The sequence below is a fragment of the Vidua macroura genome, chromosome 2 (genome assembly GCF_024509145.1).
Source record: "Vidua macroura isolate BioBank_ID:100142 chromosome 2, ASM2450914v1, whole genome shotgun sequence".
Lineage (NCBI taxonomy): Eukaryota > Metazoa > Chordata > Aves > Passeriformes > Viduidae > Vidua > Vidua macroura.
This window is the reverse complement of record NC_071572.1, coordinates 96,255,991-96,271,577: the sequence shown is the minus strand read 5'-3', so window position 1 is coordinate 96,271,577 and position 15,587 is coordinate 96,255,991. Positions and strand designations below refer to the sequence as shown.

The following is a 15,587-nucleotide window of genomic DNA, read 5'->3' as shown; positions in this document are numbered from 1 at the left end:
GAACCTACTTGTTTCTATTTAAATCTGTCCTGAAGAGAACAGATGCAACTCAGCTGAAATCATGATGACTATACAATCCTGTATGTCACTGCAGAGTGGGAAAAAAGTAATAGCATCTAGTAAACTACAAAGCAAAATCAAATGTGTGGTTTCAGTTATCTCTGCTATTTTCTGCAGTTGGAAAAATACTTTCTGTTCTGGTGAAGTTTGACAACAGCTCACTGAACACAGCTGATGGGGTTTCAACAGTTTGTATTTTAATATTAAATGTGCCTATATCTGCAAGTATAAACACACTGCTGGGAACAAACACCCATCTCGACCTGTGGTCTCATCTCTGGTTTTGATTAAATTCCTCCATTTGCAGCAAAGGAAGCAACAAATTTACAATTTTGTCAGTAAGGGAAGATAGTCAAACAGTTGGTCTGTCTTGATTTACAGTTTGTTTATTTCTATCTACCAGTCTACATACAAATATATTCTGTAACAGGGTTGGGATTTCAAAGAGCTTTCAGAAGGAAAATAATGTTTCCTGATCTCTTTTAAACAACTACCTCTTTTTCCAAGGCCAATTGTCAAATACAGTGAAAAGTGACATACAAGAAACTTTTGTCTATATGAATAGAATATTCCAAGCTGTAAATATATCCATCAAACCAGTTTGGCTCAGGGAGTCTGCAGGCTTACATTCCCTATTAGTCAGCAAGTTCTTTGGACTCTGTAAAGAACTAATCACCACCATAAGTCATTACCACTTACCATACTGCATGTCCACTTTTAAAATCTAAAAACACCAACTCCAGCATCATCTGTATTGTTTGGCAACAGCAGCTGCATTTCTAATGATTATATTTACACCAGACTCTTCAAATTTGTATTTTGAAGCCTGTGTAGTTAATGGCAGAGTCTGTCTTGTTTACAAATGCATGGACAGCTTGGCAAGAGGTATAGATATGTTTGGGAAGTGTTCCCTAACCCCTTGGCCTGCTGGGCAGTGGTGCCATGTGAGGGGAGAGCAGCTGCTCCTGCTGAGATAATCCCATCTCCCAGAGTTACACCTGTGTTATGTCAGTTACAGAAAATGCAGTGACAATGCCATACCTTTCTTAGGTCTCTCCAGTGACTTAGATCCAGCCACGAGCACAAAATTTGCATGGGCTGGGTGGCAGGATGGAGCTGTGCTCACACAGTGCAGTAAGGACAACAAGGCATTGCACCAGTCTGGGGTTGCAGTTCTAATAGGTCACACTTGGCACTTCAAATCACTAATTTGAATGTTCGGCTTGATTTAAAGCCCAGCTGACCACAGGATCCACTTCACAAAGCTGCTCGTTATTTTACTGCAGAAATGGAGTGACATGTTACACTTTGAGCAGGGGAAATGATAACCCAGAAAATGGCATGGCAAAGAGGAGTGAGATTGTGAATCCATTTCTCTTCCCCTCTCACTGGCCTGCCCTTATGCTGATGGGGAAAAGTGGTAGAGCCACTGCCATTTATCCTGCCCATCCTTTCCTACCCTCTGCAGGTACACCTTGCACTTCCTGCAGGTCAGAGCTCAGGTCTTCCTGGCCATTGTGCAGATCCCTGTGTGCCCCTCTCCACCCACTGCACACTTCTGCAATCAGAGGACAAAGGCTGGCCCAGAAAGTCCTCACCAGTACAAGCAATTTCTGTCCCTGCTGGCCCTGCTGACGTGAGTACAAACATCATATGCCTAAAAGACAGTTTAGGAGCTCTTCACTTGCTACCTGTATTTGTTAATGCAGATCTTTTACAAGAAACCACTAGTTTGTCCTGGTTATCCAGTAAGAATAAGCTGCAGTATCTGTGAAGAATGAAAAGGAGTTGTGTGGTATTTATGATTCAGCAGCAAAAGCTGCCCCCTGGAGGAACATGTCATTAGGCAAATGAGATAATGAGATGCATTAGTGGGGTCCAAAAATACCTCCACACATTCAACCGTAGGCATCGTTATTGTAGTTGCTTTACTAAGTTAACCAAAGAGACTCAAAAACTAAAATACAGACTTTATACAGAACAAGTTGGGAGTACAAATAAACAAAAGCAACATTCTTCAAGAATTAGTCGTATTTTATAAACATCAATAAACACTGAAAAAGATGTGAAAACTAAAAAGAAAAAAAGGAAACAATATCAACAACTTTAAATTGTCCCAATATTTATAATTTAAGCAGATTTTTTGTACTTTTGCAATAGGGATTTCATCCAGAAGTCCTTATATAATGAAAAAAGGAAAAGAAAAATAGTCAGCATATTGCTGACACAAGACTAGGGAAGGGGTCACAATTACAGCAGAAAAATGACACATCCAGTTAGAACTGTGTTACAATTTGGCAGGAATACTCCTAATGAACACCATCTATGTGTGAGAAAGAGACAGCATCACTATTACAGGCAAGAAATGATGATCAGGTATCATTCATTATCCATTGTTCAAAATGAAAATTAGTTGAAGGGGAAATGCGAACTAGAAAAGGAAAGGGGAAAAAAAAAGGAAACTTTTAAAAACACCTCTTGATAATAGTCTTCTAAGGCAAATGTTACATGCACTACTTCCCCGAAAAACTAGACAAAGCTCTTCCATTCCCCATGTGTTTCCTTTCATTTGTTTTCATGAAGACAGGTTTGAGAGAGCAGAGCGCTGGGAAGAAATACTGCAAACCTCTAAATTAGTGAACGAACTTCCAGCATCACTATTGTATTCAGGGTAGGAGGAACTGGAAGAAATTATGTTTTTCAGCCTCTGAAGTGCAATGATCAGTAGCAAAAGGAGAAAAGCTAAGAGACTAAGGAATATAGAAACATAGACATAGACGTTGGATAAACGGCCAGGCGATGAATCCACTGAAGTTGAAAGGGATGTGGGATACAGTTCCAGAAAAGTTCCATTTTCCATGTTGCCCACAAATCCAGATGAAGCATCAGGTTCTGACATTATTGGGTTTGTGTTTTAAAAATCACAACAGATCTTGTATTCGAAGGCAGTTTTAGTGGCATAAAAAGGGTTTATTTTAAGTGAACATTTTTCCATCACAACGGTGAGATGACAAGTCAGCCAGTGAATGAATTTATCCTTTACTGCTCAAGCCCAGGACAATTTAATATTTTATCCTTCAGAACTGCAAGGAAAAAAAAAAAAAAAAAAAAGCAAGGTTAATTTACTAGCAGATAATGTGCACCTGATATAATTTAGGTCTTAAGAGTTACATTTCTTAGCTCGAAGATGCAATTCTTAAAAAATTAACTAGCAATTATCTTTGTATCTCAATTTTCCAAAGTGCAGGGATTAGAAGAAATCCTACTGAATCCTAATGGATTGACTCTTCCCAACCATGAGTTGTTTAATTGCAGAACAGCACAATCAAAAATGTACTTTGTATGGGATACAGGTACTGGAATCTAATTTATCTTGTGATAAAAAATCTAGTCAAGTAATGAAACTCCCTCTCAAGACTTCAGCTCCTCAACCTTGATGAGCAAAGCCACTCCACATCATAGTCGATGATGAATCCATTATTTACTCCATAGTGTCTTGCCAGAGGTACCCAGAATTAGAAAATCTGCCAGACTTGCTTTCTTGCTGTGTATTTATGAAATGTTTTGAATGGTTTCAAATATCAAAATGTATCTTGCTGTAATTCTGCCATGGAGATCTCAATGGCAGGCATGTTTCAGCTTCTGACACCTACAAGCAAAGTCCTAAGGAATGGGCAGCCCTGCCAGTCCAGCAAGCATGAGAGGACTATCTAAGGGCTATGGACAAAAGGTTACATCCCAGATGTTGTTTTACTTTTTATTTATTGTGTCTGCTGTTTTATAGTGGAGCTTTTGGTGGTCTTAATCAGGCATCCCAACAGCCTGCAAGATATGCAAGAGCACAAAATTGCATCTGCAAATACCAGATAAAAATATTCTTACCCTTGTGGTATATAACTCATAGTGATGCATCAAATATACTAAACTAAAACCATTTTATCACCCTAATTGTATTTAGCCCCATAGGAAACTCTATTTGTTGTACCTCCTGAAATAAGTCACAACAGACTGAACAGAGAGAGATCCTTATGAGATTATACTCCTTTTGAACTGTCTTTAATTTGGTGATATAAAATTAACTAATGGAACAATATGCGTTCATTTCATGTTCTGGAAATAGTTAAGTGTGTTATAACTAATTTATCCTTTTTAAAAGATAGGCTTTGATACAGAAGATGTTTATTCTTAATTACATGTCATAATGAAAATTAGATCCATTATTAATTGAATTGCTCTATAATAACTTAAGGAATTAAGTCACATGAATTCTTTAACATGGCAGAAGTTGAAAGCCTTTAAATTTTTAACAAATTTTAAATCTACTACATTCTGCTTTTACTACTAGCACTTGACCCTGATACAAGGAATAACTCTGGCATTTCTGGGGACTATTTTTGAAGTTAGTGGAAAATGTATAGTACTAAATAGGACTAATCAGAACCTCAGTTAAGCAGAGATGTGAGTGTATTGCTAAATCAGAGCTTTTATAGGTCTTACAACATCACCCAGGCTTTTTCTAAATGAATATTTTGTAGTGAGATTTGAGACACTGTAAAGTCCAATTCCAAATGAAGCCATGAGTAGTCTGATCCAGTGCATCACAGCTACCACTTCAGCTCAGGTTCCTGCTTCTGCTGAGATAAGAAGGTAAGTGCTATGAACTGTTTGTCTGTCTTACCCTGATCCTCCTGAAGAAATAACTCCCAGAGAGTCAGATGGCAGCTTCACCTTCTCGTTAGGTAATTGGGATTTTTTTGCATTTCTGAAAACTAGATACAACAACATCATGACATTTAGCCCAAACCTAGTCCCAGAAATGATTGGGAATTTTGCAACTGACTTCAAAGTATAATGGCAAAGCTGGTAAACTGCAATAAACCTGTTCTTTCTGAGGCTGTAAACTGACCCAGGAAATGAACCATGGAGGCAAAGTTTTCATATTCTGTAGTGGTCCCTGCCTTTCCCTCATCTGTTTTTGGAAAGTTGATTTGGTTTAAGGCAAAGAATGAATTGCAAGTATTGTTCCTGAATGACTGCAGGAGAAGTCTGTCTGACAGGAGGTGGCTTTCCAATTAACCACTCTTGAAACTCCTAGGACAGAAGAACTGGCACCTGTCTGCAGGGAGACTCAGGTTTCATGGTGTAGCTGGATCTGGATTACTTTGTCAGAGGCACCTCTGCAATGCCAGGACAGGGCTGTGTGACTTGAGGAGGCTCCCTGAGTCCTCCAGTCCAGCCTCACTGCTGAAAGCCCCAGATCATACTCTGCCTTTTTGACTATGGCTGAGTTTTCCTGCTGTTATTGCTCCATTTTACACAGCCTTGCTGCTCTGATGGACAATCTGCCTAGAAAGTTCACATATTTCAGTAAAACAATTCACTGGTCCAAGAAGGCACAGAGTCTACCTCCACACTCTGCTAGTTTTAGATGTACAAGAGAGCAAAACCTTATTCTGCCACTCTAGTCTTCAGTTATGAGCACTGACACAAAAGGAAAGGCTCTCCTAGATACATGGTGTCATTTGCACATCCCGGCTTTTCAGCCAGAGCCACTATTTAGCAATATTCTTCCAGCTGTGCATTGTTTCTTCATTCATGTCCTTGGTATAAATACCTTTCACAGGTGAGGACAACCACTCTTACTCCAGGGGTAAGCCAACTTGGCAGATACTGCAGGCAGGCTCAGTTGAGTTTTTACATATTTCCTTTTATCCTGTGGTAAGTAGGAGATGGACAAGGTGGCATTCACCAGAAGAAGGGCAAACTGAGTAGGTGAGGGAAATAAGATGTGAGCAACATTTTATTCCATTGAAAATTTAGGTAGGAAAGGCAAAGAATGAGTTCTAGCTTGGAGATTAACACGAATATGATCATTAATGCTTCTTCTAGGCTAACATGCCTTTGGCAATTAAAGACCACAAGTAAGTAGGATGCTTCTTTTTTTCTTTACAGATGGACCTTCCAGGACCAGAGAATCCTTTTTCCACCCTGCCTAGGAAACAGAATCAATTGCCAACTGACTCAATAAAATAGAGCACAAAAGGAAAAGAAGAACTATTTCCTGCCACGAACAAAGTTTCCCTATGAAACTTTTTTAATAATCTAATTTCAATTTTTTATTATGATTTAACATTATTTAAATTTATATATTTGAAAATCTAAGAAGACAAGTGCCCAGATGTCTTGGTTGCAGGTTAAAATCAAGTTATATTTTGTTTGGGGGTTTGTGTGGGCCTGCAAAAAGGAAACCCTCTGAGCCATAAGGATACTTAGATTAATTCAGATAGGCTCCAATGATTCTCTAATTTACATTTCCCATGGATCTGCGGATAATAGAGTCATTTATATTAATGTAAATCAAAGACATCGTGACCTGGGATCAGACCCAGAACCCATGAGTTAAATCTGATCTTTAAAAGTAAAAGAAAAATGAGCAAGGAGAAAGAATAAAATACTTACAGGCAGGAAGAAGATATGGAAATAGAAGACAAATGTCCAGTGTAGTTGGTGATCACGCCCAAATCTAAAGGGACTGCATGCTGAGAAAAGACCCTATAAAAAAGCAAATAAAAGTGGAAGAGTTTAGTAACAACTACAATAATAATAAAATAAAGGAAGGACAAGTGCTGAATTTTGACTGCTCTTACTGGCAGAAATTTCAGAAAAAATAACCAAACCAACTGGAATCCTGGCTTGTGTTTTATTCCTGCTAACAACATCCTTCTGCTGCCCAGTTACAGCACGGCATGTACAGCATCAAAACGATGATCCTGAACACTGCTTTACAGACAGGCTTTGATAACACCTTTCTCTTGTTCTGCAGTGTGCTCCAGGACCAAGACAGACATCTGTCTGGCACTTTTTTAAGCACTAGAGCACTGTCTGCTCTCCAATTCATTTCACATTATACCCTAAAGACTCCTGCCAGGAATCAGGTCTTTTGGATTACACACTATTATTTATTAATTCTCTTTATTTCTGACTATCTGCAGTTTAAATTTTCACAACTTGAAATATCCAAACTGAATATGTTATATGCACAAGAATAGCTAGAATAATTTTGTGTGCTACATGCATTCAATACCTAAAATTAACACATAGCCCCTGAATTGTTTTTAATAATGTAAATTAAATTTCTTGTGTATGAAGAAACAATCTCAAATGATACAGATTAAAGCAAAAGAGGGGCACACTCAAACAGATTTTCACCTCTGGGAGACAAAAGACACTTTCACAATGATTATTGTACATCTTAGAGCTCTGCCCCATCAGCATATTTAATTTGACTGTGTTAGAGAAGCAGATCTCTGGGGATGGATGTTGATGCATTGTTGTGCTGCTTTCATCCCTTCAGTCACTGAATCACTTCTGGTTTAAGCCTCTCCAAGTTCAATAAAGAAAATTGTCTAGTGCAGCTGTTAAAAGACAGTATTGTTGAAATCCAAATGTTTTGATAACACTGAATATACTAATGTTCCACCAAAGGGAGTCAGCTCCCTGACCATCTCTTTGTGAAGGAGATGTAGGAGGCTGTAGGTGAACCTCAAAGTCAGCTGCCCCAGAGATGGACCCAGCACATGCACTGCATGAGGGTGTGCACCATTGTCACCTTGCCCAGAACTGCTCTGAGGCTGAGGCAGGTGTGGTACAGGATGGAGAGGGAGTACAGCAGCCCCTGTATGCATTTTCTCTGGCAAATATGGCTCACATGGCCAAGAGCTCTACCTTATGCCCCTCAGTTTTGTCTCCCCATAGCAGAGATCCTTTTCCTCCCCTTTCTTTCTTTCCTGGGGGAAAGAGGCATAGATCCCTTCAACAGGGCTGTATCTTCAACCAAGGCAAATGCAAAGTATTTTGCTTTTTTTTTCTTGGTAGAATCTTTGTTAGTCCATCTTCCCCTGTCGGAACCCAAGGTGTCCCTCAGACACTCTTGGATGTTCCGGATCCAGGTCAGAAGCATTTGAGACCCTGGCATGCAGCCGGAAACCCCTGTGGTTTTGAATTTGATCCATGGAACAATTTACCAACTTTGCAGGAAGAACAAGAAATCACAAAAGTTTAGCTATTATAATAGAAGTAATCACAAAGTGAAAGGAAGGATTTTTGAGTGCTGTACAGGGGGGTTTTAGGCTTTGTACAGAGGGGTCTGAGTTTTGTACATGGGGGTCAGAAGTTCTAAGATGGAGAGATTTGGGTGTGCCCTGTCCTCCTTCTTTCTCCTTCCTATCCTCCATGTTCTTGGTGATGTTGGCACTCACAGATTGGTTTAGAGTAGAAAGTCACTGTTCAATAGGTGATAGGCATTGGGGAAAAACTATAAACATTTAATATGTAATGTATGATATAAAAGATGGCACCAGCCCCTTGGGCGGGAGGAGATGGAGAACAGGAGAGAGACAGAGACGGAGACGAAAAGAGACGGACCGAGACAGAGACAGAGACGGAGGGAGACGGAGAGAGACACAGAGGGAGAAGGAGTCAGAGAGAATGTCAGGGAGTGTGTGTGCCTTGAGATAACATGCAGTAAACCACCTTGAGACCGGACGACTGAAGACTACTGAGTCTTGGAGGTTGGAGGAGAGACTTTACCACCTCCCAGGGTCACCCCAATCTGGGGGTGAGCCCTGTCATTCCCCCAGATACACAGAGCACTGCTTTCGCCCATTTAGCCCTTCATTCAATACAACAGTGCCACAATCTCCAGCAAGGCAAGAGGACCAGAGCCTACCAAATCTTGGGCTGATTAAACACGGAAAACACAAGACATCCTGAGGGTTCCTAAGTTTTTTTGCAGCCATTCATATTCAAATGGAAAGTGTACACAGTGAGGCAGTGAGGGCAGAGCTTTCAATTATCTCCGAAGAACAGAGAAATACTTGGACCAGAACATCAACAAGCTTATCTTCAGAAGACTCCTTGCCATACACAGTTGTATCCCACAGTCCTTCATCCTCTTGCACCACCCTAATGCCCCTCACAGCTATTTTTACCATTTCAGCTGCAGCAGTAGCCTACAGAAGGATTTGGCCCAAACAGTGTATTCATTCACTGTGCCAGTAAGATATGCAAGGAGTAGGGATCTATCTGTTCCTTATATCTCTCAGGATGTGGAGAGGGTTAAGGAGTCTCACTGCTGTGCCTCTGAGATCTTAGAGAAATGGGGCCCTCCTGGTCTAGCCTCCTATGAGACAATCAATCTGAATCTCAGCCAAAGGATACGGTCACCAAGGAAATCAGTCTCCTTCCTGTGCTGGTTTGTTAAAAATATTAATTTCTCTTTTGAAAATTTTCTGTGAAAAAATACAGGTTGCTGAAAAAAACGACCCAAAACTTAAAAGCCTACTCTTTGCTGACCATAGGGATGGATTGTATTTGATTTCTTGGTGTCCAGTCCCAAATTTATTCCTGTTATTGCCACTCTGAATAACTTTTGTTGCCACTTTCAGCCAAATTCAACCCAGGCAGAAACCTCAAACAGATTTGAGCTCCTAAAGTTTAATGACAGTGGGTGATTAGGCAGAGAAGACATGAAGGTTCACACAGCCATTTGGCTGCCCATAACAGCTTTAAATCTTGGTAATTGACTTCTACAGTCAAAAACAGCCACTAAGGTGTCACTGTCAACGTGACAGGTGCCCAGCTGGAAAGGAGATCCAGGGCAAGGTTAGCCAGGGAAGAGGAGAAACCAGCAGGTGTCAGGAATCCTCAACTTCTGCATTTTGTGTAATGACTTCTTGTTTGACTTCTTGCAACATCTGATTTGGAAGTTTTGTTTGAGCAGAAAATTTAGTGTAGTGTGGAATGGCTGCTTAATGAGAAATGAAAATTCTATTAAAATCCATTTTCCTCAGTGGAACAAGTATATGAAAGTATTTCAACTGCTTCTGCCTTGTTGTCTTCTTTCATAGTTGAGTCTCCCACTCTTCTTTCCAAAGGCTGTGTGGAACATCCCATCAACTGGTAAGCCTCTCAGGAGATTCCATCCAGCATGTGTGTGTGTGGCATAGCGGTGATGTAATTAATCTCAGAACAAACAAAAGCTCCCAATAACCATCTCTTTTATTTGACACAGGCAGAGCAGCACTGTACTCCACAACTGAGGCCAAGTGGCCAGTGCAGTGGAGGGCTGTACACTGTCTTTGCCCTTCCTGAAGCCACCACACTTCTCATGGGGCAGTGCTTCAGCTCCTGCACATTGTTTATTCAGGCCAAAACATACCAGATAAAATACCAAGCTCCAAGGCAAGCAGTCCTTGTTATCAGAGCTTGCTTTCATTTTTCATCACACTCATGTGTGAAACCAAAAATTGGCAGTGCTTAGACTCAGGTTTACCTCCAGGTAGAGGGGGAAAAACCTCTCAAAAATATCATACCCATTCCCTTAATCTACAAGGAATGCAGGACGAAGGAATGCAAGGAATGCAGGACAAAGTGTGGCTAAATCTGGAACTGAATGGACTTAAGGCCTCTATTGTCTCTGCCAGTGCTGCAGCACATCCTCCTGCCCAATGCTGATGACGTGGTTGCACGCACGAGCGTACCTGAGAGCCCTCATCTCCACACTCCACGCGGGCATGTCCACTCCTGTCTCAGGAGAATTCTGGGCAGACTACAGCAAGGAGCTTTGCTGAACAGTAAGCACCCTTTAACTTTGCTAGTCAGTGGGGATATTGGTCCTTAACTAGCGAAGCTGTGACCCAGGAAGTAGAGTCCAGAACAATAAGAAAACACCCTTCTATTGCAAAATTCAGCTGATATACTGATTTGAATATATTTTATAAAAAAAAAAAAACCAGGTATAAATCACACATTTTATAAATCACAAATTTTATAAATCCGTATCACACCCAAAAATGTCAAGCAGATTTCATTTCAACCTTCTTAGGAACTTTGTCACAATATAAAGCTAGGACACAGTTTTTTACACTTGGTTCCACAGAAATTTCCGTTAATGCATAATTTTCAGATTTTTTTTCTCTCCAAAAAAAATGCAGATTCAGTATCAACTACACTTAAATGTCTGTACACTTAAATGTCAAAGGAGTTTTAGGCACAGATGTGCTATCCCAGTCACTCCATTCACTGTAACTGCTTCCAGACTTGGGTACCTTATGCTTTACTAAGAAAAGTAAGAAAACATCCTTGTCCTTTGATTCTCTGTTTCCACTCACTGCTGTAACAGAAGATCCCTATCCTCACCATTCCTTATTTTATCAACACAGGCTGCATGCATGCCCTCCCCTGATGAAGAAACCATGGCATATTTGTGTGCCTAATATTCACATATAGTCCCTGCTTGCAAAACAGCCTGCAATAACCTAGGCAAAGAGACAACACAATTGCAAAGGGAGCTGCAGTGAGCCACGGTGTGCTGTGCAAGCATAAGGGGGCAGGGTTGCACCTGAAATGCCAAAAAAGAGCAAGTGAGGATAATGTAGGCTATGGAAGGAGAGTTTCTGCTGGTGCTAGAGTGATCTGTTCAACAACTACCTTTCAGATGTCCTAGCTTTAGAGGACACTGTTGTGCTCCAATCCAGAGCAAGAATAATTCCAGTGGCAGGGACGGTGACAGCACAGGTGAGGGCTTGTCTTAGCATCTCACCAGATGGCTGCTGAAGGCATTAAACCAAAGCAAATGTCCTGGGACATTTCTAGGAAAATAAAGGAATGATGGACAAAGTGCCTATATGAATCTACAAGTAAGCACAAGGTGGAGCTGGGAGAAAAGCAGAGATGATGCTTGAGGGAGAAAGATGCTGAGAGCACAGGCTGATCAAAGCCCAGGGGTACATCTTGGGAAAGCAGGAGATTTGGTTCATCATGTACAGGGCGACTGTCAAGGACACTTGACAGCAAAACCTCAGACTGACATGTTGGATGCAGGGGCAAAGACGGAGCAGCAGAAGGACTGACAAAGAGGGGAGATGCAGATGAAGTGGCAGGCTAAGAGATGGCTTTTGCAGCAGTGCCATGGATCGACTATGTCGTAACAGGATTTCCTCTGCGCAAGCCAGGAAAAGGAGGTAACCGCAGTCATGAAGAAATAGGGGGAGGACTGCTTGCAAAAGAGTGCAGGAGGTGAAAATATATTGACTTTTTAGTATTTAGATTCCAAGTCTCAGACCTATCAGAAACATCAGATTTTTCAGCAACTTCTGAATGTACTCTTGTTGTTGAGATAAATCCTCTTCTGGTTCTGTGTAGATGGGGCACAAGAAGGAAAGGCTCCATTGCTTCCTGCCCCTGATGGGGAATTTACAGGATACAATTTACAATTTGCACTGCACCAGTAAGACCCAGTTATGAGCAAAGACACTTGGCAGAGGTGAGTTATCCCAGTTCAGCCTTTTACATCTGAAAAGGTTAGCAAAATGCCCCCAACAATAACTTCGTATGCCAAATATGTGCACATACATACATGGTGACAGCACTCAATTAGACCTGGATGCTGAAATAGCCCAAGACCCCTTCCCCAGCAGTTCCAGGTCCTGCAGCATGTATCCTGTTGACAGCAAAGCACACGTACTGGATATAGCGAGTAGCAGCCTGCAGGCAGGTCAACCTGTGTGCCAGAGCACAGGAAAGCTGGGGAAACATGAGGGGGGCGGGGGGACATGCCTGCCTTTTCTTTCCCCCCTTTCTTGGGTGATAGGGGTGACCCAGTCCGAGGAAGACATGGGAAAGGAAGGCAGCCAGTATACAGCTACAACCAGCAACCATCCCTAAGGGGAACAAGTCCTTCTAGGCATAATACCAGAGAGAAGGCAGCTGGTGGTTTCAGGTTGCCTTTTGTTTCAGTCTGTTCAGGCACTGGAAAGTTAGAGTGCGTTCAAAATGACTGTAAAAAGCAGTATCACAAGGAAACAGACATGACACTCCAGCTGGATCCCTTATCATAATAAAACTGCCAGCACTATATGCATCTTTTGTGGTCCAGATTTTACACATTTCTCCTATTCATCTTTCTCCCATTCTGCTACAATTAGCTAAGAATTAATTTAATAATAGCTAGTATGCATTCTTAATTGTCTTTCCTTATATAAATTCTAATTGGCATGGCAAATTCTCAGCCCTTTACCACTATTTTCACAATTTTCCTCGAACTGTTTAGCATTTGCAAGGCTAGGAAGAGTTTGCGTCACTTGATTTCTGTTCCAAACTTTATTACATCTAGCAAGATGATGTTGAAACAGCCTGCAGCTTTTAGGCAGACATACAATGCTTGCAAAGGGCATATTTTTGTGCATCCATCCTGTGTTTTTTCCCCACGCTGTGGTGTCTAAGCTCAGCTCTTCTCCCACTACATTGGATAGGCATGTAACAATTTATTTGCAGAGGGAGCAATCCTTTCCGTCATCTTTCCGCAAGCATTGTGAAAGAGCACACGAGTGGCAGTCTGTGCTTATGCCCGCTGAGCCACGAATTTGCTTGCACAGTGATGACCCAATGGTCTGCGCTATCACACCCCTGGGCTGCAGCATCTTACAGCAAAAGAAACGAGCCCATGCCTCCCTTCTCTCCGCATCCCTCTTTCCAGAAGCTGTGCAGCCCCGTGCTGTCACCACGCTCTCGCAGAGCGTTCCCCTTTTTTGCCTCCGCCGAAAGCAATTTCTTCAAACCCAAGAAGCGTCCGTTCAATTCAAAGACTCGCCAACCCGCGAAGTGAGTTAGGCTAAACACAGGTTCTTTCCAAAAGACGTTTGTGAACGAGCAAGCGCAGGCCACAAAACACATACCTCGGTTAAACGCTTGTGAAAATCAAATGCCCTTGGTTACAGCACGGGACAGGCAAACCGCTGAAGATGCTCCCTCGGAGCAGCAGCACGGGCGAGGCGCGGCGGGAGCTGTTCCAGGGCACACAGCAGCTTCCCAAACCCGCCGGGGAGCCGCCGGGACCCGCCTCAGCCGGCGCGGCACCGCTCGGCGCCGGACAGCGGGAGCGAGCGGCCCCGGCGCTGCGGGAGCGTGCGAGCAACAGCGCTCGGCCGCCGGGCAGCCGTGCTCGCCGAGGCTCCGCTGGCACCGAGAGCACGAACAACGCGCACCCGGTGAGGGCAGGGGCAGGAAAAAACACCCCAAATCCAGAGTGCCGACCTCCCTCGAAAAGCAGACGGCTGACGCCGCCGGGATGCTCCGGCTCGGGATGCTCAGGCGCAGCCGGCAGCGCGGCACCTTCTCGCCCGCAGCCGCCCCGCCGGCGCAGCTCCGCTCCCCGCTCCCCGCTCCCCTGCGCGGCTCCAGCCGCGGCCCCGGCTCCCGCTGCCGTCCCGCGCGGCCGCGGAGGCAGCGCCGCCCCCGGCCCGCCCCTCGCCCGTCCCCGCCGCCCCCGCCCCGCTGCCGGGCAGGGCTGCGGGGCCGCGGGGCCGCGGCGGCGGGGCGGCCGCTGCCCCAGCGCCCGGACGGGGCGGTCTGTGCTGGGGCAGGGGCTGGGGCCGGCCGAGCGCACCCTCTGTGCGAGAGCCCGGGCGAGGCGCTGCGTTCACCTGGGAGTGGGGCGAGCCCCCGACCTCACCGGCGTTAGGGGATGGAAGTCACCGGGCATCGTTCAAACCCGCAATAACACCTGGCTCTTACCGTCCCACGGCTGTCGCACAGTATACATCCCTTAAACGAGCCGGGGCTGGTCCCTTAAAAAAAAAAAAAAGTCCCATATTAAGTCCATATTCCACTGGGCAGAGCTGCCCGTGGGAAATGCGGGCTCCTTCGGAGCAGAGCGTTTGCAGAGGGTCAGATCGTGGCACTATAACGGGAACTGGACCTAGTGAAGGAGTGGGTTAGAAAAGAGGTTTCCTGGAAATCGAAAACTTGCGGATGACTTTCGCAAACTCTGCCAAGTTTTCGACTGGCTGCTGAGACCCTCAGGGATACTTTGACATCATGTAAACTGGAGTGAATTAATAGTTGTGCTAAGATCAACTGAGATAATAAGGTAATGGAAATGAGAACAAAACCTGGCTTCCCTAGTTCATTTGGAGAATGACTTACTTACAGATATCACATGCTCTGGAATGAAATATTGAGAAAGTGTTGGCTGGATCAGACACATCTCGTTCCATGGACACTGAGGAAGGAAGGGTTCATCTGGCTTCTGGTATGCTTGTCTCATCCACACTTTTTTTGGCCAAATGACTTTACTGTGGTTAGACATCAGTGATGAGCACTGTGAAGAGCAGATGGGGAGTTTAATGCACCCTCTGCAGCTCAGTCTTGTGTCTGGCTAATGTCCATGTGCAGTTCTGAAAGGATGTTGGAAAAGGTTGTTCTTCAAAGTTGCTCTTAGGGAGATGTGCAGTCCATAATGTACTGTGGAGGCAATCCTGTGAGATGTGCTTTCTTTGATGCAGTCTACACAGTTTCAGTAGAATAGTAACTTGGAATGTCATGAAACAGTCAATCTTGGAGGAACAAGACATACAAATAAGTAGGAAAAAGACAAAGCTTAAAGAAAAAATAATTCCCAAGAATGAGTTTTATTTCTCTTTGATAATAACCAGTGAGTGCAGTGACATATAAGAGACAGGTTTGAC

General features: G+C 43.4%; 1 protein-coding gene across 2 annotated transcripts; it reads right to left on the bottom strand.

The window, feature by feature from the left end:
• Nucleotides 1-235: 235 nt before the first annotated feature.
• Nucleotides 236-14,315, bottom strand: SERTM1 (serine rich and transmembrane domain containing 1). 2 transcript variants are annotated; one of them, XM_053970345.1, is made up of 4 exons: nucleotides 13,797-14,315; nucleotides 6,520-6,612; nucleotides 4,739-4,829; nucleotides 236-3,143 (listed from the first exon to the last, which is right to left on the bottom strand). In XM_053970345.1, exon 4 carries the CDS (start codon nucleotides 2,957-2,959, stop codon nucleotides 2,636-2,638), a length of 324 nt encoding a protein of 107 aa, XP_053826320.1. In that variant the 5' UTR covers nucleotides 2,960-3,143; nucleotides 4,739-4,829; nucleotides 6,520-6,612; nucleotides 13,797-14,315; the 3' UTR covers nucleotides 236-2,635. The 2 variants fall into 2 exon arrangements, with proteins under 2 accessions (XP_053826320.1, XP_053826319.1); XM_053970344.1 differs by lacking the exon at nucleotides 4,739-4,829.
• Nucleotides 14,316-15,587: the final 1,272 nt, after the last annotated feature.

Excerpts from the sequence above, each read along its gene's own strand:
- SERTM1 (XM_053970345.1), bottom strand. The coding sequence starts at position 2,959 with ATGTCAGAACCTGATGCTTCATCTGGATTTGTGGGCAACATGGAAAAT.